Genomic DNA, 26283 nt, shown 5'->3' with positions numbered 1-26283 from the left:
CTTAAATTCAACTTAGTTGATAGTCAGGAATGAGTTATGACTGACATGGATAATTTGTTAATTTTAGTTTATAACAAAATGCAGATCTACTTCTTTGAAGTTGTGTTTTGCAGTTTTTTATAAACTGCTCATTTGATGCAATTGTGTAAACTGAGAACTTCCAAACTACTACTGCTGTTACTTAGTGGATTTACTATAATTTAGTTTTGATTTAGTAATCACATTAACTAATTAGAAAATCTAAAATTAAGCTAGGTACACAAGCACTATCCTTTATTGACTACAGTTTTTGTTACGTAGCAATAGGTTCATTTCTTTCAATGGGCCATAATCACATATAAAATATTTCGACAACTGATTGCTCTATACTGTTAGTCAGACAACAGCTACGCTTCTCATAAGCCTGATTAGTTCCCCCTGATTTAATCTTTGGTGTTCCCTCATGTCCCAGGGTAACTCTTGACTTGGTCAAGAGAGGGGGCAGGAGGAAGACTTCTCTAGCAGCCTTTTGCTTCCATTGTCCCAAATTCTCATATCAGAGAGAGCTGAGAGTTATTCATGGTGATTTACTTAAAGAACATTTTTGACAGTCTTCCTTCAGAAAGAATTTAGCAAATATCTATTATATCTACAAATCAACACATCAAAGTGCTAACAGACAAGGGATTTGTATGCCAAATGTAATGCCGTTACTTTGTAACATCATTTTTGTTATGTTTCACATAGATAATGAAATGTATCTCAGAATACCACTAATAATCTGACTATACACGGCATAGCACACTTGCGAACCTCTGAATGAGAATTAGGAACTATCAGAGCTCATCCACTGTGTATCAGCGCCTCCTGCTCTGAATCAGGGAGAGGTCCAAGGTTCTTACCACTATGCTATTTATTTCTCTGCATCCTCATATTGTGCTGCTGAGTCTGACGAGGCCAGTGAGGCTGATCTAGCTGTTCTTAGAGAGTTCTGAAGGTAAAGAAATTGAACAGATTCAGAGGTTGCTGAAGCCTTGCAAAATTACCTCCATTTCTTTCTCCCCAAGAGCACCTCTCATAGTTGCTGCTGTTTTCCCCAAACTTACCTGTTCCTGGAAGAAAGCAGGTGGTCATTTCCTAGCACAAGCACCGTTACTCACTATTGTGGCACTGTCTCAGTAATTCCCTTCTACTTCAGCAGCGAGGCCAGCACAGCTGCAGCAGGGTCACAGCAACCTAGAAGGCGATTGCAGTACAACTCTGATAAAAGACCACAGGGCCCGATTTCTAGAGGCTTGAGCACTGTAACCATACTGAAGGCACACTGTCCCTACCCAGTGTACAAAGACATCCAGACAAGAGTGTACACTGGTCCATTGTGGTCAAAAATTCCAAATACTTGTTCTCCCAGCTCCTGCTGTTTAATGTAAAAGGCAAAATAGTTTTAGAAGCAGAAGCTAGAACCCAGGATTCCCCCTCTTCCCCACACGCACACAAAGAGAATCAAGAATGTCCTATCACATCACTGTACCATGTCAAGCTGCAGGCTTGTTTTCAAAGAAAGCGTTACTAACTCATATTGTATCAGGCCCCTTTCTATCAAATCATATGAAATAAATTGTACAAATATATAATGGGATTAGGCTTTTCCAGGATAGAGACAAACAGATGTGTCATTTCTGACTCACTAGTAGGACTATGCTGGATTATCACATTAACAGACAGTAGTCCTGGACTTGCATGAAAACAGATCATAGGTATTTCTAGGCAAGAAGAAAGCTGGGCAAAGGAGTTTCTTACTAGTATATTCACACTTTGAGATTTAGGCATCTCAGTGCCAAGCAATTCCTACATTATGTGCCCATGTGGTCTATTAGGTGCACCTCTAGACCTCTTTTGAACAGTACATCAGGTTTTCATTGTTGAGAGCAGCAACAATGCTTTGAAAACGAACTACAGAACTTGGTTCTATCTCTCCTCATCGATTTTGTTTTCAGGATGAAGAAAGGTTCTTAGATACAGCTGAGACATCTAGAGAGTCCAAGCACCTCCAAAGTCAGAGGACAGCTGAGAGAAGACTTAATCTCACCAGGGAAATAATGAACTCACTAGTGCCCCTTGTACAGTGTTACCTTACTTATACTTACTTTGCCCTACCTGAAACTCAGCAAAACGTCACTCCTCCGTAAACCCATATATGCCCTGCTGGAATGGAGATTTATGCATTTTTGAGCACTACTAAGAATTCCAAAAAACAAATCCGAGTTTAGGAAGGAACAAAAAGTTTTAGGGTTTTAGCAATTACATTAACTGTAAATTTCAGCTGTGGCAGTAACAACCTTATTGCACTGCTGCATGAGCAACGTTCTGAAAGTGGAAGGATAAAACTGCTTCTTGAAACACATTCTCCCCTCAAAACTGGCTCGTGTAACTTAGAATATCTACATCACAGGGAGTTTCAGTGATATAATAGTTTGTCTACCAGATGTGTACATCTGACAGCAAAAGATGACACATAGCTACAATGAATAACACACTACCAATTTAAAGCTAACTACAAACAACGCATCATATTAAATCATTCATCCCTGTAGCAGCCGCACCCAGTCCTGTTTAGGGAGACACCTTCAACGTCTCATTAGGTATATGTCATAGTATAACAAGGGAGGGCCTGGAAGAAACTCTTGTCAGGATAACCCATATAGTTCAAGTTTAATTTGTGAGATGATACAACCTTTTTACACGTCACCACTGGAGGTTTTAAACAATGGCAATTTTAACATAAAGAATGCATCACCTGTGACACACAAAGGATTTTACAACCCATCCTCAAATTCCATCTAACAGTTCTATAACTCAAAGCAATGTCACATTCTCCACAATGGCTGTAGCGCAGTTTGCTGAACTTCTCACCCATAATCATTTGATATTTTTCAGAAAATTTGTTAACTGGATGTTCCTTCCCTATCCACCCGTCCTTTGTCTCCTCCTAGCCTGACAGTAAGAACCCATGGCACTGGCAACATTGAGAAGTTATATCACAACTCCCCTATTTGCATGAGAGAGTTAGGTCCCACATCTGCCAACATACACCTTGAAAAAGGTCCCATGTAGTAGACTGATTATCGGTATCCCAACTTCCAAGGCTTCTCCTTTTTGCAGACAGTGCAAGAATGTCTGAAGATGACTGCAGTTGCAGGACTGATTCTCTGCAGAACTCACCAAAGCCCTTATAGCCAAAATGAACACACATTGTGGTAGCAGCAGACATCTGCATCTCCATGGCTTTCCTTTTACTATTTGCAAACAGTACAACTATTTCAAAAAATGTATTCTACTGATCTATTATTGTATATATCTTATAGTTAACTTCAGAGGCAGCATGGGGAGTGGCATTTTACAACAGGCATAGATACATGTACATTCTTTATACTAGCATTAGCTCTACACAAATACTGTTCTGCCACTTTACTCAATAAGAAATCAAACTTATTTGACATCTGTGCAAGATTTCTTTGCAAATCAGATAAGGAATCGCATGTTCCACAGAGTCCCTAATCCAGCCCAACTTAAATTGTCCCATCATCTTTCTCCACTTCCACTCCAGAAAGTAATCAAAGTTAACAAAGGGCTTTGATCTAGTCACTGATGTCTGGAAGCTAGAGATGATGCACGAGCAGTATACAAGTAGAAATAGATGAATAATAAGCACAAAACCACCTTCTGTTCTTTCTTTCCAAATGCACAACATCCACAAATATATGTTCTTAATTATAGCCAACTTTCTACACTGTGGTCAGGCTGTAACATAAGCCTCACAGAGATTCCTCAACTAGCTTTAAAGTAGTTGGGCTCACATACAAGTAACAGTGGTGCTGCTACAATAAAATGCACCAAAGAAGGCGGAAAAATACTGAAGGGTTAGGGCATTAACCCATCAGCAGAGGATTAAACATGACCGAGATAGTTGCTGCCCTCAGGTGACAGCCCCACCCCTGAGGAAAGTGCCCCATCCCTTCCAGCAGTGTAGGTGAATGGCATCGAAATCCACATACACGCCAACCCAATTTATAGCCCAGCATGCTAAGGTAAATGAGGAGCACCGATTCACATACCATTCAGCCATCAATGGTGGCAGGAAGGATGTGACAAGGGCAAAAAAGATAGCACCTGAGTTACTATCCCACTTAATCCATCATTACCCGTGCATGAAGACCGTGGGACCATGATGCCATAAGCTTCACCACTCCTGCCACTAGCAGTGGTGCCCAAACTCCAGTCACCCCTGCAGCTTGTACTCTCTTACTCTCCAATGTGATTGGAATCGCTTGCTCCAAATATGCCAGCAAAACAGTTTACTAGGGCAATACTCGGCAATAGCCAATTTTGAGTGAATATTGAATCTGCAGACACCGTCACTGAAACAAAATGACACACAATCATCACAGGGACATGTGTGTGATGTGCATCCCTGAACAGACTTACAACACATCATCAACTTAGTTCTTTTTTTGCTAATGGCTTTGTATCTAAGCTACAATAAAAATGTCAATTCCAAAAGGATACAGTGCTTACTAACATGATTTCTCTAGCCCAGGGCAAATCCAATTGAATTATGTCATAAACTGCAGGAACGATATATATTCATACATCCAAGAAAGAGCAGCAAAACACTGTAACCAAATCTGGACTGCTGCTTCTACACTGGGAGTCATCTTACAGCATCTGGTATCAAAGCTTGATACCAGGTGCTGTTCTTCAGCATAGATAAACGCTGCTATCTGCTAGTCACACATCAGCTAATAGTGGCAACAATAATATATTATCTTCCCCTACTTTTGTTCGAATTCTTGGTCGACAACCAGAATTCCTTACCCCTGGATATCATTCTGCCACTGCTGGGTTGTGCTGGATAAACTGTACCCTTTTCAGAACAGCACTTATGTCCTACAAAGGGGTCTTCTGGCAAAGACACTGTACTGAGGTCTGTCAAACTGAGTTCTGTTGCTGACTCTGATACAGAGTTCAGAGATGCCACACAAATTATTGGAGGAGGGCACTGCGGTCTGAATGAGAGAGGACAGAGTTGGGAGATCAAACTACAAATCCCAACTCTGCCATTCCCTCATTCGGATAGCCTCTTATAGATTACAGTACCTTGTGAAAAAAGCTGATCTGAGGAGACTGGATTCATCCCTAGATTTGGCACCCAACTCTTGTGCAACTCTTGAGCAGGTCATCTAAATTTCCAGACATTGGTCTCTCATTTCCATGGGAAGATGTTTCAGTAAAACTGGTTATGCTATTTTGCAATTAGGTGGCGTTCTTTAATGAACCCTTAACAAATTAACAAGGCTAATGTGCTGAATTCCTTGAGCTGCAATCCCTCGAAATGCAATTATTCTTCCATATTACTAACCATCTTACTGCTACATCTTCAAGACAGGGAAGTGCCTTTGGTACAAGTAAAGATAAGTCATATGAATACTTAAAAAAAAGTTTTGCAAATACTGTAATGTCAACAGTACACATCAGATACACCAGCTTCCTGGCACTGCTTTCAAAAGGGATAAAGCAGTAAGCATGGCGAGGCTACCACTGGCAGGAGGTGTAGACAGGGAGAATTAGCAGATGGGGAGCAGAAGCCTTAGCAGATCACCTGGGCATGCACTATTACTAAAATTTACCACCTACTAAAGGTGGAAAAGAGGATGGAAGAAGGGAAAGATGTTTGGTTTTCCTTTTGTTTGCAGAAAGAAGAGGAAGAGAAAAGGACTTATGATTATCTTATTGTCATGAACCACCACAGAGTTCATGCCCCAGTTTGGTGTATAGGACTTGCCATAAGCCATACAATGCATTCTAAACCAGGACTCCCAGACTTGCTTGCACTGCTACCACGATCTACAATAGTAGCAGTAGAGGTTCTACTAGTGGTGACAGTAGCAGCTCCTGACTTTCTGTTGAGCCAAAAAGCAAACACAGGAGAAAGTGTGTTTCCAGCTTCATCCCTCAGTTGGATTGGACAAAGATTTGGGGATGCCTGACCCCAGTTCTCTGACCCTCAAGTTGATGCCAAGGTTTTTCACCGAATTTGAAATCAGTGCATTTGTCCTCCCCACAACAAGCTTGAAAAAGTGTCAAGAAACTTGACAGTCTTCCACGATTAAAGACCTGTAGCCTGCCATCTCCCTGCAAAATGACATCCATGTTCTCCTCATCCACCAAGTGCTTCAGATACTGTTTAAATCTGCAACACCATGAGTGCCCAGAGCGGTGAACAAGCTGTACAGCTTTGGGCACAGCATCTCAAGCAGGATGGGAACCAAGTGGAGGAAGTCAAGAAAAGGTGAGTAGATCCAAGAAGCAGGACTCCCAAAGGAAGACTAAACTAGCAAGGATTTTTGAACCAAAAAAGGAGGACGGGGATTTCTCAGATATGTTAAAGGCCATTTTAAGAAGGAAGGTGATAGGTCTATTCTCCCTATCTGTAAAGACAGGAGAAGCAAAGGGCTTAACTGCAGCAAGGCATGTGGATATTAGTAATATTATAAGATAAGGAACCACACGGAATGGACCAGGTAAGGAGATTGTGGGGTCCCCATTATTTAAGGCACCTAAGAATACATTAAGCAGACACCCAACATAAATATCAATGATCGCACTGTAGGGCAAAGGGAAGAATGAATTATATGATCTCTGGAGGACTCTTCTAATACTGACACTTTGGGAAGTGAGTATAAGCACATGCAAGAAGGCTGCTAATGCAAGGTGTGTATCTACACAATTCATCTAGCAAAGCTTGCCTAGTGTTCTCAGGAAACCTCCTACCTACCTGTCATGGAACCCTAGACCCATATACCTGCAGTTCCAAAACCACTCCTTCTGACCCATCCATCTCCTACAGACCCACAAAGCTCTTGGCTCAGAGTTATAAATGATGTAATGATGATTGATTCTCAATAAGTAATGTACAGGAAGAAAGATCTAGTAAGCGAGCCTGGAGCTAAGCACCAAAAAATGACAACACGAGACATCAGGCAGATTAGAAACCACATGTAGAAACCACAGTCAGAGCTACCAACTCAGCAGCTGCAAAACCAGCAGTGTTGGGTCATGAAGCATCAACCATGGGCTGAATATCGCTCAAAAACACCCCACTGACCATCAGTGGAACACAATGTCAGAACGTGCAGAACATGATACTCCGTTATGGAGGTGTTCCCAAGAAGAAACCATTTTTCAGAACCTTAGATTCACCTTTCCCATTTAGAATGCTGCAGTCTCTTTCCATTCACATCATGGAGTGTTTTGTTTCTTAATAACAGCAACCAAAATTTTATCTCGGAGGAAATTCATCACTCTCCTGTGCTAAGAAATAGCACAAAATTTGGAGAACTGGCTTTGGCCTTGGTGATTATCAACTCACACAAAGGGCAAGTAGCCTCTTCATATTTTATTTATCTTGATTTTTTTAAAACAAATTTATATTTATTGTTTTCCAAAAATCCATTATAATAACAAATGCTACACATATCCCCATAGGAGCCTTTTTCAGGCTTGTTTGGGTGTGGTACATCTTGAAGTATAAAATAAACAAATTTAAGAGAGAAAACCTCTCCAGGATGGCCTATGAAGACCAAGTAAACCTACATCAAGTGCAGTGGTAGATGCTGATGCTAACACATTTCAGAGATAAAAAAAAAAATATTACTCATTTCTACTGCTAAATTATTCTATTCCTTTGACTACTGAAAACACAATAAAACAAGTGCACTGACTCAATGACAAATGCTAGTTTCATAATTAGGGTGGAGCATGCAAGCAACTATAAAGGTTGCCCCAATCTGAGACTCTCACTTCTGCTGGATACATTTGAAAGCTCTGCATTTTGAGTGAGGTAAGCATAACCCAAACATATTGGGTGCTTCAAATCTTTGAACCTGACTTAGATTATTTTTTTTCTTGGGAGAGTTGATCCAGATTTACATTAAAACAAAGAAACAAAACCAATTCTTTTCATCTAAGTTAAGTATTAATCATTTCATATGGTTAATAAACCAATGAACAGGGTGTCAGATGTATTTCAAAATTCTGATGCACAGGATTGTTATTGTCTGCTTTGTTTGCAGCTGTTCTTCAAGACAACATCTGAGAAACATGGAACATTTACTCAACGATAACCTTCTGAAGTATTTTACCCAGTATGCTTTAATGGAGGGTAGCACCAGTGCACTGTCCATTGGTGGGCTGAAAAATCTACTTCAGAATCAATTTGCACAGTACCTGAAGGTAAGTTTCACTTTAATTATAGTCACTGTGCTTCCTACGAAGTGGATAGGAAAATGGAAATACAGGCAATTATGTTGCAAGGCAGATTATGGTGCCCAAATGTTTTCACTGACTCCATAAATAATCCTTGAATAAGGGTCGGCTTATAAAACTTCATTCACATTAATGAACAGTAGCTCCAAACAGATATCTGAGTAGGGAGTTTATAACAAAGCCCTATGAAATAAAATGCAAAAATCTAAGAAGCTGTTTTGTTTGGATTTTTTTATGTAAGCCAAACTTCACCTAGAATATTGCATCTGAGTCTTAGGAAATAGTTTTTGTTTCAGTCCAAATAATAAGTCTTGAAACTAGAAAATATATGGAAAAATCTATAAACCAAGTAAATCAGTAGGACAAATTTAAAAGTAAGAGAGATGAGCCAATTTCTATCTAGAATACATTCCCACCATCACAAAATAAAAGAAGGTTTGCCATTCCAGAAAGATGCCAAGGAAAGAAAAGAGATGCCACCAAGCTAGAGAGAGAAATACTATTTCCCATAGCTGGAAAAAAATCTAGGTTCTGATTTCATATATGTTCTCTGCCAGACCTTTCCTGAACTGGATTAGGACTCAGTTTAGATTCTTTTGCTAGACAAATCCTTAAATACTGTGTTGTGGATAGGTGACAAAAGCAATTTTTGCTAAAGGTCTGGAAGAAGTTGTCCCTCAACAGAAAAATCCAGTATTTAGAGAACTACAGTAATCAAGTTTAGTCATTTCAGTAACGTGAAGTGGCTAATTGGAAAAAAAAATGAAACAAACTAATAAAATAGAAATTTTCCCTTAAAAAAAGTCAGAAATTAATTGCCAAAAGTTCGTATGAAATGTGATGGCAAATTCAGAAATATAATTCTTTTTATATTAGCTGTAGACAATTTAGCACCATACCCATTTTCCCAAATATGTGGAAATGGAAGTGGTTAGGAAAAGTAATAGTGATGTTTTCTGTCTGGATATCAGACATTTTCAAGAATCCACTCTGTTTGCAGAAATACATGGCACCATAATAAATCAACATAAAAGCAGGACAAGACATTACAAAACATGCATAGACATGAAGTATGAAGAAAGAAAACGTTTTAAAAATTTAAATCAAAACTGTTTTTATAGTATTTAATTAGCCTGATCAGGGATGGTATAAGAATACTCACTGCATCAGGATGTTACACACACTCTTTCCAGATTCCACAAATAAAAGGAGCTAATAGTCTAAACTAGATTTAATACAGTAGCAAGAATTTTTCAACAGTGAATACAGTATTGCTAGTAAAGAGGGGAAAAGGGGAGGGAAAGAGAATCTCAGGTCCTGGGCCAAAGTCTCATGAAAGTAGCGACACGTTTTCAAATAGTGTATGCAGGGCCCAAATTAATATCTAATAAAGCAGTAGGTGGTATGCATATTCATTTTTATTGGTGACTATGTACACACTGCAGCTATTGCACCTGCTCTGTTTCCTAAATCTCAAATTTACCCACAAGACTGAAGTAACCTGTCTTAGTAATACTTGATACTACTCAAATGTTTATCACATCTTTGTTAACATTTTTGGCAGGCAATAGCAGGCACTGTATTTCTAGTTTAACCAGTAAAACTGGTAGATACAACACTACCAGTAACACCTTCAAACAGCACTGACTGTTATTGACTGCATCACTTCTTGGCAATATTCCTCACAGGGAAATAGTTGTGGCAATCTATTTATTTAATCCTTTTTTTTTTTTTAATTCTTTTCCTATAAAAACAGGATTCATTCTCACTCGATAACATAATTAAATCGTTGGACAAAAATAATGATGGAAGTGTCAGCTTTGATGAGTTTGTGATGCTTGTAAAAAAGATAACTGGTACAGGACAGTAAGGCATCTGCAAGAATGAATCTCTCTACTTTGAAAGAGAAGAGCCTGGCGTTCATGTACATTATATGTAGACCTAAACCCACAGATTTGTTATGATTTTAAAACTTACAGAATAAAGATTTGACATATAACAAAGTATGTCTTGTATTGTGTTTCCTGCACATCCACTAGCCACACTTTTCAGCTAAGCTGCCTCACAATTAGTTCAGAACTACCTGTTTCTATTTCACACTACATTTGAGAAAGTGTCGTTTAACAAATCCTGCTCTACCTGAGCTATTATTTTGACCACAAATCAAATGGTTTTTAACACACCCAAAAGATGTACCATTCCATTTGAGGAGTGTCCCCTAGTGGATACTATCCAATACTCCTCCCAGTTCAGTTTCATCATTCACATAAGGCTACGCTTCCATACAGTAAACAGTTCAAATTTTTAAAACATGAAGTACTTATTTTCAATAACAATGTAACAATGATAAGTATGATGACTCTAACATTATGTGTTCATTTTAAATTATATATACATAAGTATGCACTTGTTTTGTTATGACTTTTGTAAATAGGAATACATAACTAATATAGCAATGGAGTGATTGCTGTTGCAATTAAAACATTCATTACACTTATTTGGTGCAGTTTTAACCTTTTCATTGCATGATTCCCTGTGACATGTACTTTCACACCTGTAATTCATGGGCGTTATTATTTACTTTAAGAGGAAATTAGTCAAAAAAAAGAGAAATAAGAAGAATGGAAATTTTGAAGACAAGTAATTCAGTGGATTAGGCACTAATCCTACTAGACAACTTGGAATTTGGGACTGAATTTTAACACTAACATCATCCATTATCCTGATAAATCAGTTAGATCTCAGAGTGACTTAAGGACTTAGAGATTCAATTTGATTGCAAAGCCTATCGAGTGCATTCAAGATCCCATACTACAGTGGTTCATTTCCCCTCCATGAAATGAGGAATAAAGTACTCCACATTGCTGATGCATGAACAGAAGCCTGAAAAATTATAATATTTAAACATGATATGAATGTTCTAACAGGCTCCTGGGCCATTCTCTTACACAAACCCTTCTCAGTTGTTAAAATGTGTTATGTTTCTTGGAAGAAAATCATAATATTTATTACTTTTTTTCTGGTTTATGAAAAAGAATTTATTCTAAATTAACAATATGCTTTGATTTCAAAACTAAATATACCCCTACACATTTCCTTACTAAGCTTCGTTAGCTACTTTACACACAAGTAAAATCACAGAATTTTAAGAGATGCTTTTGCATGAGTGGGACATACGTTCCTTTTCTGCTCTCAGACAACCTTAGAAATTTTTTAATTCATTCAGGTTACTGACATCCTGAATAGGAAAAGTGAGCATCAAGAAACAAGCATGTCATAAGAGTGTCCCCTACTGGCAAAATCTATTTCTGCACAATTTCTTGAGTTCAGAGAAAATGCACTTATTTTAGTCGGTGCAATATCCAAAGTTTCATGATCTTACACAAGATGCAATAGGTCATGAAGAACAACAGTCACAATTAAAATTAGCTTTTTTAAATTTAAAAAAAAAAAGTGTTAGAATTATTTCTGCAGTCATCTGGTTTTTTTGTAGAGCAGTATTAGATGCAGTTGCAATAAAATTGACAAAGAACGTAATTAAAAAGCTCATCCAAAAAAAATAAATCTAAGTTTAATAGTAGAGGAAGATGAGGGATATGGAACAAAGCAAATAACTCTTTTGCCATCCAGTGAACCAGTTCACAGACAGTTCACAGTTTCCTTTTAAAGGAGTTAATTTTAAAATTAACATTTGCAACAGAAAACGCATACTAAGCACTACTCTCAAGCTTTTACTTTTTTTTTTTTACTTTTCTGAACAGCTATCTTCCTGCAAAGAACAATAACAATTTACCTAGCATTATTATCCAAAAGGCTAGAAAGTAAACCAGAAAGCTTAAGAAAATAAAATGGGAATATGACCTCCAAATAATCAACCGAGATGAGATCAAGAACTTGAGGGACTGTGATCAGTGACCATGTATCTCCCTCATTTTCCCTGCTGAAATCAAACCTATGTTAAAGAGGAACTGAAGCCAAAACCCTAAGGTGGTATTTTGATAGTGTAAATGGTATGGTCTGGAGAATACAGATAACTGACAAATCAGAAGACTTTTTTTTTTCTTCTTCAGAGTACACATTTTTAATTTAAGCCTAAATGAAAGTATCTAATAGCAACTTCAAATCTCTCAAACACAGCTTATAAATCACAGGTTATTAATATTTTCAAATTCTAGGTTTCATTTCCTTTATGTTTTCATCACATAGATATTGAGCTTTAGGATTTTTTTTTCCCCTACAGTGTTTTAAAAATACAGTTTTGCATGTTTTACATTATGTCATTAACTTCAATTTTTTTTTTATGCAGAGACTACTATTTTTCCCAAGGTATTTGAAATCTTAACTCTACAATACATGCAGTCATTTACACGCCAATATAATTGACAGCAATAGTCCCCAAAACAAGCAATACAGGGTTATACAGGGTTTCCCTCCCATGTAGTTACTCATGGGTGCTTTTGCAGAACCCAGGTTGAGCAACATTGTTGTAATGACAGTCAGTAGAAATAGATGAACAGCCAAAGTGAAACAGATACTAGCATTGCAGGCAACTCTCTACATTTGCACGTCCTGTTGTGCATTCACTGTTGTTCAAAACAGAACAAGTCACAATTGCCTCATCACATAAAAACCTTTTACGACGCTCGAAACTTTTTCCTAATGCAGACAACACTTTTCTCTAGTACAATAACTTGTGCTATTTTAATTGAGAGATGGTTGCCAGTAATATCATTTCTTATTATTTCAGCCACCTGTTTTTCCTTTGGAAGCCTAATTCCGAGTTACATGATTACTCAACAATCTCAGGTTTTATTTCTAATAAAAAACGTTCAAATTTCCATAGGTGCAGGCAAAAGGAAAGCAAAGTACACCAAGATATTTTATAGGTATTTAGAAGAAATTATCAACTTCAGTGAGTACAGTTCTGAATATTTGAATGCCTAGCAAATTAAGAAGAGACATAAGTAGCACTTATTTTATGGTTGTCCCTGAGTTCCCCTGCCAAATTACTTATTTGAACTTTTGCCTTTTTTCCTTTTTCTTAAAAATAAAAGGAAATAGAACTACTGCCTCACCAGTGCCTTTCCTCTCCCCCTTCAGTTTCCCAAGGAGCAGGAACCAAAAGGAAAGTACACTGCTTTGGTCCTAAATTAGCACTCAGCTGAACCACACAGTGGCATCACAAGATATTATCAGTGCTGATACGGTGTTTCCAATTAACTTTCTCAGATAATGACACATCTACATCAGTCCGACAGTTCAGAAGCTTCACTAATCTGCTTCTCTTCCAATTGTTTTTATTGATTTGTTATTATATAGAGTATCTAAACAGTTTTTAGCACAAGATGGACTCTGCTAAAACAGATTATTTAGCAGTTATAATTATTTATAGCGTAAATTTCCCTCTTGGAATGATTTACATCTGTTTCTTGCCCAGAACTGAGATGTCAAAGATCAGATTAAGATGCTGAAATATGACAGGTAATAATCAATTTCAGAACCTTAATATCCATTATACATACTGGAAGCATTCTGCTTCAATTGTAAACACTGTGTTAATCTTTTATGGCATATACATTAACTCCATTATTTTTTTAATTTTATGTCCACATAATTTTCTCTTTAATATATATACCTTACTTGCCCTTGAATGCAAACTGCAAATCACTCAGTTAATTACTTGTGGAATAAAATTTTGTCCTAGATATATTGTACTAACACACACAATTTCTGTAATAGAAGAAACCGCCACTAGGGCTGCAGCAGACAAGCATCCATATTCCTGACTTCAGCTAAGTGGGGAGCTCTGCATCCGAGCTAGCTACTGTGAACAACTCTTGGAATACCAGAGAGAAACTGGCAGTTCCAAAGGGTGACTCGTCCCCTCCTGCTGATCTGACTGCATCCTGGAAAGGTATCTGAGGTGACTAGCTGAAATGCAGTCATGAGAAGTTAAATAAAACTGGCACTAAAAACAAAGATGACCCAGAATCAGTCTTCTGTACTATCCCTCTTGCTTCCCAAAAAATTCACCTTAAGCTTTCAACATCTTCCACATTTTACAACATATTGCTATTATGAAATTGACCCCTCCAGAGAAAGAGTCTTCACATACAATCAAGAAGGGTGAAGAAGAGACCTCTTACAATGTCAAACCCACAAATTTGATGCCAAATGCAAACATTACCTTTGTTCACCTGAGGATATTTCCCAATGCCACCAAGTTCTAGCAGTAAGTCTCACACCGAAACTCTGAAGGTCTCTAATTTACCTTCAAAAGTTCAGGCTAGTTTCTCTCTCCTATGCATATAATCAACCTTGCAAACAGGTCAAATCCTTTAAAAAACTCCTATTTGCATGTTGCAGACTAAGATGTGAAAAAAAAATACGTTTTACTTACAAATCCCAACAAAAGTCTTCCGAAGGAAATTGATACAGAAACAGCAGGTCACTATAAGCAACCTACTTAATTTATCACTAGAACAGATGTTTGTATCCTACACCAAGATACTACTTTATTACTCACATGTAGTTTCCTGTTATTTTTCACTTACTTAAAAACCTTCTCTTACTGATAATTTTTACGTTTTACTATTATGACAATGTGATTCTATACTCTCCTGAACTAGGAGATACCTGGAAGAATTTCACTCTAAAATTCTACCGTTGGCACATGATACGGAGAGCCCTGCCATATCCACAGCATAGAAATTGTTCTCAAAAGCAGGACTGTGAGATGTATGCGGGAAGAGGGGTGTAGAGGTTATTTATACTATTTCTATAAAGGAAAGACAAGAATTTTTTTTACAGCTTTGCATGTAATCCTTATCCTTTTATATACATTTATATTTTGATGATAGCTTTGTGCTACACTTACCAGCTTCCCTTTATATTTTATTCTCTAGTAAGGCCAACTTAATCATTATTGTCTACTCCCAGCATCGGTCTACAGCCAAGGAAACTGCTAGAAAAATTACAAAAATAAAGCTAAGGCAAACCACAGAAGGAAGCAGGTGTAGGCAAGGGACTATTAAAAGAAAATACCTTTTTAAGCAATACTGAATAGGGACAGCCGACACCTCTTCATGTCCTACCATGTAAAAATATAGATAGACTGTAACTTACACAGAGGTAACTCCCTTTTTAACAAAAGATGTACGTTCACAAAACATATGCAGGGGAAAAAAAAAAAGATCAGTACTTACAACAGGGTTTTTTGTGTCTGGGTCAAATTCTGTAGAATTTGCATCTGAAACAGAAGTTCAAAACAAACAGAGTACATTTCCATTGGTCTACATGCACTACAAACTCCTAACAGTTCTGTGGCATTTTAGGGCTTGTCTGCATTTAAGCTACAATTGTGTATGTTGAAACACATACTGCATCACTTTTGAAGCAACTACAAGCAGCACATGACCTGTCACACACACTCCCTTTCCCACTTCCCAAAACCTTTTCCTCTCAGCTCTTAGTGGCAGAAATTTATTGATGAGCTAAATCTGTTCATACTACTACTGCAATGGCTATAGTTTGGCTACTCCAACTAATGAAAACAAGTGAGAAAACCACTTCTCACTTTTTACTCCTCACACTGTCTGGCAGTTCCTACTCCCTTGCACAGAAAGGTAGCACAGGGTGCTTAGCTGAAAATGATCATGTTGCAAGAGCTAAGTACCTAATGATCATAGAATCTATATAATGGTTCTAATAATAGATATACATTTCACATATAGAATAAAATTTCTTTAAGCAAATCACATTCACACTAGTATACTAAGCTCACCTTTCCAATTCAAATGGTTTCTTGCAAATTCCACAACTGCTAATTGCATTCCCAGGCAAACTCCTAGAAGAGAAAGCAAAAACCCTGGAATTTACCAGGACAAACAGCAGGACTGACAAAGCACTTGCTGTTCTGTCTTAAACCTGACTGCTTAGAAATCTTGGTACCTAGTGTATATACACAGACTTACCAAAAAGCTAAAACAAAAATGGCTGCTCAACATAAAACTCACTCTTCAAACTTGGCACGCTGTAAATACATGTGACACAATTATGTGCTTTAAGCTCTTTCAGAAATATTTTTTCCTCCCATCTATTTTACCAATAAAAAAAAAAATGAAGTAAAGCCAAAGAGAAGCTGAAAGCCTGTGTATATTCAGATTCAAATTTTGCTTTGGCAAGTATTCAAAGTAGTCATAAAATTATAAGAAATGTGGAGTAGGAACCAAAGCTTCAGAGGCACTTATACAAACAGCAGTTAGCTTATAGGCCAGATGGCACCTTTAGACTTTACCATAATAAAATATACCAATAAATCAACAAAAATTATTTAATACAGCAAATGTGTCCAAAGACACCTATGTTTTCTGCACACTGATTAAGATCTATAATGATGCTGATTTAATTACAATGAGAAGCAAAGACTCTACACATAAATACAGCACATATTTATGTGCTATGAATATAGCAAATAAAACCTTTGGAGCAGGGATAGTCTTTTTCTTCCTTCCTTTACACAGCAGATGTAGTACATCACTATGACCCTGGGCATTATTTACAAGGCAAATATTCACAACAGCACACATACTTCCCTAAGACAGGATCCTTCCCTAGTGTGTGTTTGTTGGGGTTTGGAGGGGTTTTTTTAAATAGCTTGTTATCAATTAGCTTGCTATACACCTCCAAAACACAATAATTTCTGACTCTAATGATCTTACCAAGAAAAGGTTTCTTCTTTGTTCTTGCCCAAGAGATAGCTTGGAGTTTGCCTTCTGTTCCCCTAATTCCAAACCCTCCAGGGACCAGAATGCCACTGTAATGACAGCCATATATAAAACAACCAACACGTAGAATCAAGCCAGGAAAGGAAGTCCATACAAACTGAAGAAAGACTTTTCAGGTTATAATGAAGCAAGCACAATGCACGAAAGGCATGTTTTGTATGACTATTCAGAACACACAGACTTTAACTCTAAATTTGGAGATTTGCCTCATCTACCCACCCCAACTCTCATCTGACCAACCTCATGCTTCACAGTTAAATTCCTACTGCTTAAATACATATTGCTAAAATAAACTAGCTACATATTCTCAACTCTAGGATTTTAACACCAAAAATTTATGTCCAAGTAATACTGAAGAAATGAATGCATTTTGACAACAAACAACATACCTTTACAAATACAAACCGAAATCCTGGCAATCATTCTTAACAGAGACATTTGCAGAGTGTCACCACATTTACTAAGTTTTTATCTAACCACCTTTCACTATGATGCATGTTGACATAGAAAAATCTTTGACAACTGACCTGCACTGTAAAGACAGTCTAGCTATCCATACAAAAAAAAAAAACCACAAACCCCAAAAACTGCAACTCGTCTAAAAGAAATTAAAGCAAAGTTTGAGAAAATAGGTTGATACTATACTTGGCTGAAGCTCATCACCAACCATGCACATTTATCCCTTTACGTAAGCAACAGAAGTCTGGATGCACTAAGAAATTATTTACTCAATCATTCTTCATCACATGAAATAAATATCACAGTCTGCATTTGGGATACAGAATACCCAATGCCACTTACTCTGCTTTGCACAGTTTGTGCCATGCCTGGTGATATTTCACTGAGTTCTCCACTTCTGTAGAACGTTCAAGTTCTGTTGAATCTATGTACTAATAAAGAAAAATATGCAATAAAATAGTCATTTCTTCCACAGAAAGAGCAGCATACACTATACAACCAACGTTTTAATACCATTAAGACAAACCTAGTAGAGTTTCAAATGAATTCCCCAATAAACCCATAGCAACTTCACTGAAGACCCAGTATTTGCTCTAGTTGCAGTAATCCATGCCCCTTTCTTTGCACGTAGCTCCAAAGCTCTGCCTGCCTCCTCCAGGTAATCACACTTGGTAGAATGCTCCATAGCTGTGTACCCAGGTTTTCTCCTATGAAAATCAGGGCACCAATCAAGGGGTGGTGCTGACCTTATCCTGGCATCCAAATGCGATGTGGCCAGGGTGTTCACCTTCCTAGCCTTTGGGTGTTGCAGTTTATCTAATCTTATCACAGACTGGATAAACCTGCATTGCCTAGCCTGTGAGAAAAGCATTCCTGGGGATTGAAGTGAAAGCACCAACTGTAGAAAGGGAGGCAGGCTCATTATCTATGTCCTACTAGAAATACCGCATTAGAATCTCAACTGCCATTAATAAGCATAGCTCCTGAAGTACCACTAGAGCAAATGAGTGAGGTGGCTATGTACTGCACTAGGGACAAAAGATAAGAGTTTGATTCTTGGTTTTGTCAGTCTTTTTCTCAGAATAACATAATTAATAGCATCCTGCTGTACAGTCCATCCCCCATAAAAATGAGATCACCTGAAATGACCGAACTCATTTGTGTGCAGAGAAATGAAACCAACAAGAAGATTGCTGAAACTTTTCCAGATAAGATCACCTTCTAGCAAACATTTTCTACTTTTTCCATACTCCAGAAGGCATAAAAAATACAACAGAAAAATAATTACTTATGAATGTTGTTATTCTATACTAGTAGGATACTATAGGATAAAGTAAAAGGACACTTTATCATGCTGGGAGGTTGGAAAGAGAAACTAATTACAATTGAAGTTAATTGTGGTTTCCTTGCCAAACATATTGAGCCAGCACATTTATCCCTTCAAGCAGCATCAACATTTCATCATTCAGATACGTGGATGCTAGGTTAGGAGCTGGATGCCACATACAATATTAAGCAGTTCCTTCAGAACACAGGATTATACAGACAGCCTTTGGACAAAAGCACTAAAAAGGAGGTTAGCACATACAGGTAAGTATAGTGGGCCCTTGTCTGTTAACAGTTCAGCACCACGCTGGAACTCCAGCAATCATTAATTCACATGCTCGTTAATGCGAAAGCTCCACCAAACTTAACACAAGTTGCATACAAATCTAACTGCACATCTGCAGACTTGGTACCTTTCACTTTTTTGCCAAAAGCAAAGTTATTTTACATACCCCAAAAAATTCCCAGTATATAGCTGCCAGTATGAAACACTATTTAGAGTGACATTATGTGAGTCAAAAAGGGCTTTGAGAGGTCTCCAGCACAACGCCCTGCTCAAAGCAGGTAAATTAGAGCAGGTTGCTCAGGGCAATTTCCAGCCAGGATCTGAAAATCTCCAGGGATTAATTCTGGCTTTTCCCACGTTGTTTTTCATACACACACAGAAACAACATTTTGGAGTATTTGCTCCATAATCTTCCCAGGGAATGAGGTGAGGCTGACCACCTGCCATTTCCCCAGACCCTCTTTTTTGAAGACTGGTGCAACATTTCCCCTTTTCTAGTCATCAAGAACATCCCTCAGTTGCCGTGACCCTTCAAAGCTGATGGGAGTGTGGCCTCGCAATGACACCAGCCAGCTTCCTCAGCACTCTGGAATGCATTTTGTCTGGTCCCATGGACTTGTGTATGTCCAACTGCTCTGAGTACTTCCCAACTATATCTGTATGTATATCATGGAAGAAAACTTATCATGGAGGAAAGCTTATCTATTTCCTATAAATATAATTTTTTTTTCTCCATGATACCTCCTCCCCTTTCCCTTCAAGGGAAAGGAGACCGCTTAAGCTTTAAAACATAAGCTCACTCTTCCCTAAGCTGAGTTTCTGGTGGTTGTTTTGTTTGGGTTTTTTCCCTACATTTTCCATGATACCTACCAATTGGTGGCTTAGTCACATAAACACATAAAGTTTTCTTGAATTCTGCTTAGTCCTTATCATTTCAGAGATACTTTTTAGCAGTGAACACTATGCATAATTCCTCAGTATGTCAAAAAATATTTCCTCTTATTAAACATGAAGTTATTTTGTTTTCTTGAGTGGTTCCCTAGCTGTTTTACATGATAGGTAGCAACCAGTTCTCTGTCTCTATACTATTCAACATTCAGCATACCTTACAGAAGACAAGAGCAGAAGGACACTAAGATAAGCAGTTTCTGGGTTTTTTTTCCTTTTCTCTTGATAGAAAGGGCCTCTTCCCCCTCCCCAGAGAATACATCAACCGACTTCTCTCAGTAAAGAAGTCCTACAGGAAAAATAGTTCAGATTTGCTTTTGTTTGTGCATCTCTGCATGCCTCCTCTACTTGAAAAGGTTCTGGGATGACATCAACAATGAGAAGCAAGAGATGAAGGATTTGCAGGTGACTGATGGGCCTGACAAGCAGCAGAATGATACTGTGAGAAAACAACAGGGTGATTTCAGAGCCCACAACAGCACAAGCCACAGTGAAAAGTACATTCCACATCATGAGACGCTGCTGCAACTACTTCACCATCTGATTTACAGTCCATCAGAACCAAGCAGTGATGGAGGGTACAAAACAGAATTGGTTATCTTGGTACAGGGCTAGTCATCTTCTCCACCAAGTCACTGAAAACACCTGAGGTGCTACATTCCTGGTGACCTGTGTTCTCAAGCAAACAGAAGTATGTCACCACATTTCTGGTATGAGAAATTCCTTCTTTAGTACTCAGCGTTCATGGTTTAGGGAACTTGTCTTCTCCCAAATGATATTGGAAATATCACTGTAAACAAGACTCCCATGTATTCATCACTCTGTGCTTCATTAAAGAAGCTTCTGCTTGTTCTAGGTGCTCCCGTTGCTTCATTCTGGGGTAGATGGACTGAGACAACAGAATGGTGGCTATATCTTTGGGCTGCTGCCTTTAGCGACCTGTTAAACTATCCTGGATATTAATGACCTTCCTCGTCAAAGAAGTGGTTAGTTCCAGTGAGAAACTTTCTAGAGGTGAGTGAAACAGCCTTGCACAAGCATTATCTAAGCAAACCATGCATAGCTTTTGACACACAGAAATTTTCACTCTCATATCTTCTGGTTTTTATATCACAAAAAAGGAAATGATCAACAAAGGTCACAGGGTTCAGCAACTTTCAACAGTGACCAAAGTGCAGAGTCAGGCAGAGACCAAAACCTACTGAGTGCAGTACAGCCTGCAACTGCCTACTTCGATCAATTTATCTTCTATAATTTAATTAATCACTCTAAAGCAGTGTGCCATTGCTGATACTTTGCAATCATTTATTACTGTTTTGCTACTGCAAGTAGCTAAACTGTCCTCTGTACCCATTAAGCGATAATAACATATGCTTGCACACTGCTTCTCTGCCCCAGACTTGCCATCCATAGCAACAAAACTCAGCAATGGAAGCTGATAATTCCACCAGTGAGAAAGCTGATAACAGTTTTTCCCTATGTAGTTCAACTTTCTATTCTCATTAAAATGAGACAAATTAGATCCCTAAATAGTCCTTTATTCAAGGAACTACTATCTTCAAGAAAATGGCCCGATTCTCATACCATTAGAATACTGCTAAAGATAAAATGGACAGCTCTAAAAATATTAACTGAAATGAAGAGCAACAGCTTCTGGCAGTGGATTTTAAAAAATAAATTAAACTGCTTTCCAAATTATCTATTTTCTCTGGTCTTTAAGCTAATGTCATTAACATAAGCAGTCCCATGAGAACAAGTGAAACCTATCTTTGATAGTAAATATATATTTGCAGGTAAAGTCTACTTTTTCATCAGATCCAGTTTTGGGTAATTGCAGCACTCCTTTCAGACAAGTTTTGTTCCAAATAAAATAATTAAATCTGTAAACACTTCTTTTAAAAAAACCAAGATGCTTGGCCAGTCTGTATTTATCTGCATAATTCATTTACTAATTTCCACATGAATTAAAACTGCCTCACAGGATGAGAACTAGCAGAGTATATTCAAAGTATTCCTGAAAGCGAAATCCAGAAATATCCTCACCATTAAATCCAGTTTGTGATTAATTGCCAGCGCAGAGTGTTCCAGAGCCTTGAAAACAGATGCATAGCAATCACTTAGTTTTGTGTACTTGCCAACGAGAGCTATGGAACACACCTTCAGCAACCTTTCATATCTGACAAAAACAATTTTTTCAGTTATTACATCAATTTACACAAAGAAAACATTTTAACAGTGTTTGCTGCTTCTTTAACCTCACAAAACATCTTCTAAAATCTCAAAACTAACAATGTTTTTAAACCCAGACTATTCACAAGTATTGATAGGCAGCATGCAACTGACCCCAGTCCAGTTTGATGATGTTGCAGCAGCTAAAAACCTAACTGGAATTAGAACACTTCTAGGAAAAGCAGCAGGAGTTAGAATACCTGTCAGCCATTTTCTTCCATTTCATTAGAAGATCACTTGGCTGGTCATCAATAGGTAAATTTAACCTCTGTTTAAAATACTTAATGATGCCTTGCTCCTCCAACAGGATTGGTACTCGATAAGTGGAAGAAACATCGTGGATAAATATCACCTAACAAAAAAAAGCATAATATAAAGGACTTACATAAAAATTTTTCATAGGAAACATACATTCAATTTTTTGTATAGTACATTCTAATATTTGTATTGTACGTACATTCTAATTTTTAATATTTTTATTTTGAATGAGCAGGGCAGCATAGCCAATATTTAAGATTCCACTAAATCTACAAGGAAAAAGCTACCCAAAAGGTAAAAATGTGTTTCACTTCTTTATCGCATCATCATACAAAAATAGCTTGTCAAGTCTATCAGTGCATCAGTTTTAATACAAACATCTGGCCACACAAGCAGTCATGCTTGCTAATACTTCTCTCTCCCTCTCTCACAAACTTGAAGAAAGAAAGAACACAAATGGAACCTAACAAAACAGACCCAATTAGGTTGTGATAAAGTCTCCTAAAAGAGTTTTGTTAGTGAATTAGATTATGTAATTAATTAATGAGTATAGTCCATTCAAGGACCATTTAGTTAAGAACACATTTATAAACCGCATCCAAGCTGCTGGCACTTAAGTTCATTGCACTTGGCTTACATGAGATCGCAAAGTTCAGAATCCTGAGCACAAGTGTTCTCTTCTCTGATACACATGAGAAGTAAAAGACACTCAGTTATCCTTGAGTTACTTCTGTTCCTCATGTAAGTATGTACACATGCATGCTGCCCCATGCCTCTTTACATGGCAAACAGCAAAAAGAATAGGGTAACCACAGCCCTCCTACAGTAGGACTAAGGCTTATCCAACTGTTCTTCCAAACTCGGCAGCTACCATCCTAAGGATGTAACCTAGTTGCTCTAGCTTACAGCCATGCCAACTATGGAGACTTTTATAGTCCTGAAACCAGCTGAAGATGCTGCTTTTGTTTTTTCACTGAAGCAAAGAGGGATGAGTCACTTGATAAAAGCTAATTTAAAAAGAGATCCACTAGGAGGAAGTCTGTGGATGAGACAGCATGTGGTCTTCATGGACTAGTTATGACAGTTCTGGAAACCATTTCCAGGCACACAAGAAAATCATCAGGAGTAGTCAGCATCGAGTCATCAAGGGGAGATCATACTTGACCAACTTGATAAACTTCTATGATGAAGTTTATCTGGCCTGGCAGATGAGAGGAGAGCAGTGGATATTGTCTACCTGGACTTCAGGAAGGCTTTTAACACTGTCTCCTGTAAGATTCTCATAGACAACCTGTTCATGTATGGGCAGGATGAGCAGACAGTGAGGAATACTGGTGGAATGGCCAGGCCCAGAGGGTGATGATCAGCAGCACAAAGTCTAGTTGAAAGCCAGTAACTAGCAGAGTACCCAAGGGGTCAGTACTGTGTCCAGTCCGGTTTAACGTCTTCATTAATGATATGGATGATGTGGCAGAGTATGCCTTCAGCAAGTTTTCAGATGACACCAAAGTGGCAGGAGTGGCTCATAGCCCAGAGGGTCATGCTGCCATCCTGCCACCAGGCAGCAGAAATGTGCCAACAGGAACCTCATGACGTTCAGCCAGGGAAAGTGCAAAGCCCTGCACCTGGGGAGGAACAACTCCAGACACCAGTACATGCTGGGGGCCACCCGACTGGAAAGCAGCTTGGCAGGAAAGGACCTCAGTGTCCCAGTGGACACCAAGTTGAACATGAGCCAACCAACGGACTGCATTAGGACTAGTGTTGCCAGCAGGTTGAGGGAGGTGATCCTTCCCCTCCACCCAGCACTCGTGAGGCCACACCTGAAATATTGGGTTCAGTCCTAGGCTCCTCAGTACAACAGAGACATGGATATACTGGAAAGAGTCCATGGCCCACAAAGGGCCATTAAGATCATAGAATCGTTTGGGTTGGAAAGGACCTTAAAGATCATCTAGTTCCAACCCCCTTGCTGCAGGCAGGGACACCCTCCACTAGACCACATTGCCCAAAGCCCCATCCAACCTGGCCTTGAACACTTCCAGGGATGGGGCTTCCACAGCTTCTCTGGGCAACCTGTTCCAGTGCCTCACCATCCTCACAGTGAAGAATTTCTTTCTAATTCATAATCTAAATCTACCCTCCTTCAGTTTAAACCCATTACCCCTTGTCCTGTCACTCCATGCCCTTGTAAACAGTCCCTCTCCAGCTTTCTTGTAGGCCCCCTTCAGGTACTGGAAGGCTGCTACAAGATCTCCCCGGAGCCTTCTCTTCTCCAAGCTAAACAACCCCAACTCTCTCAGCCTGTCCTCATAGGAGAGGTGCTCCAGCCCTCTGATCAGCTTCATGGCCCTCCTCTGGACCCACTCGAATAGCTCCATGTCCTTCTTATGTTGGGGGCCCCAGACCTGGATGCAGTACTCCAGGTGGGGTCTCAATGATGATCAAGGGACTGGAACATCTCTCCTATGAGGAAAGGCTGAGAAAGCTGGGACTGTTCAGCCTGGAGAAGAGAATGCTCAGGGGTGGAAAATCTCATCAATGTATAGAAATACCTGAGAGAAGGGTGCAAAGAAGATGGGACCAGGCTCTCTTCAGCATTGCCCAGTTACAGGACAAGAGGCAATAAGCACAAACTGAAACACAGGAGGTTCCCTCTGAACATCAGGAAATGCTTTTTATCTGTGAGGGTGACCGAGCTCTGGCACAGGCTGCACAGAGAGGTTGTGGAGTCTCCATCCTTGGACATATTCAAAAGCCATCTGGATAATGGTTGTGGGCAACTGGCTCTAGGTGGCCTTGCTTGAGCAGGGGGGTTGGACCAGATGACTTCCCTTCCAACCTCAACTATGCTGTGATTCTACAACAGCAAATAAATGGGAAAGGTGGTCTGAAAAGACTGATCCCCTTGAGATTGTAAACCACCATTACAGACGCAAAGTAAATGGCAGCTTCTTCTCTACTGGCATTGCACATAGCTCCAGGAAGAAGACTGATGATGGATCTAATCCTTTGGTTCACAAGAAATTCGGGATCATTCTAGGGAATATATAGACAGGTGACCAGTGTCTTCTGAAATCCAGAAGTGGTTCATTAATTTGAAGACACACAGGGGACTTAAGAATGGCTTTGCAGAATTCTGCTGAATACAGCTATGAAAAGGAAAAAAAACCAAAAAATTAAAAATAAGGCCTCACCACAGTACAGCACCTAGCAGCACCCCAGTTCAGTCCACTGGGTCTAACCACCAGGGACACACATATATCACAATGCAGTGCTGTGGATAGACACCTGAGCTAGCCTGAACAGCGTAAGAAGGATGCAGTACTCTGCCTGGGATCACTCAGCTTTTCATGAAAGCTGTAATTGGTACAACTATTTAGCTTCTACTCTAAAATGCAGAACTTGGAAAAAAGTGCCATGAAGACAGCTCCCTCCCTGCCAGGGAGCTCTTAGGGAAGTTCAGTTATGCACATGACTCTTGGACCAGTTAGACTGGCATAATAACTGCAGTTGGAATCTGAGTACATATGTGTTCACACACAGCCTGATACTGCCAGAAAAGCACACACCATTTTTGTTTTATTTAACATCCAGTTGTCTGTCTCTGGCTGGAGAGCAACCACAAAGGCATTCCTGAAGGATTTTCCAGAAGCTAGCTCAGGGGTGTTGTCTTCCACAGAGAGT

General features: G+C 38.9%; 2 protein-coding genes across 6 annotated transcripts in view; one reads left to right on the top strand and one right to left on the bottom strand.

Annotated features, from left to right (window-relative positions):
- Nucleotides 1-26283, bottom strand: part of CTPS2 (CTP synthase 2) — an 80077-nt gene that overhangs the window by 37354 nt on the left and 16440 nt on the right. For all 5 annotated transcript variants that reach the window (XM_054817720.1, XM_054817728.1, XM_054817742.1 and 2 more), the window contains 6 exons: nucleotides 22539-22690; nucleotides 22153-22285; nucleotides 17892-17980; nucleotides 17025-17119; nucleotides 16088-16150; nucleotides 15510-15553 (listed from right to left, as the gene is read on the bottom strand). In XM_054817720.1, the coding sequence (XP_054673695.1) occupies nucleotides 15510-15553; nucleotides 16088-16150; nucleotides 17025-17119; nucleotides 17892-17980; nucleotides 22153-22285; nucleotides 22539-22690 (576 nt within the window). The remainder of the gene's footprint in view (nucleotides 1-15509; nucleotides 15554-16087; nucleotides 16151-17024; nucleotides 17120-17891; nucleotides 17981-22152; nucleotides 22286-22538; nucleotides 22691-26283) is intronic.
- Nucleotides 8106-10291, top strand: S100G (S100 calcium binding protein G). Its single transcript, XM_054817765.1, has 2 exons — nucleotides 8106-8271; nucleotides 10061-10291. The coding sequence occupies exons 1-2, from the start codon at nucleotides 8140-8142 to the stop codon at nucleotides 10172-10174; spliced, it is 246 nt and encodes an 81-aa protein (XP_054673740.1). The 5' UTR covers nucleotides 8106-8139; the 3' UTR covers nucleotides 10175-10291.

The sequence above is a fragment of the Grus americana genome, chromosome 1 (assembly GCF_028858705.1).
Source record: "Grus americana isolate bGruAme1 chromosome 1, bGruAme1.mat, whole genome shotgun sequence".
Taxonomy (NCBI): domain Eukaryota; kingdom Metazoa; phylum Chordata; class Aves; order Gruiformes; family Gruidae; genus Grus; species Grus americana.
Note: the sequence above shows the minus strand (reverse complement) of the source record. Positions and strands in the feature narration are given on the sequence as shown.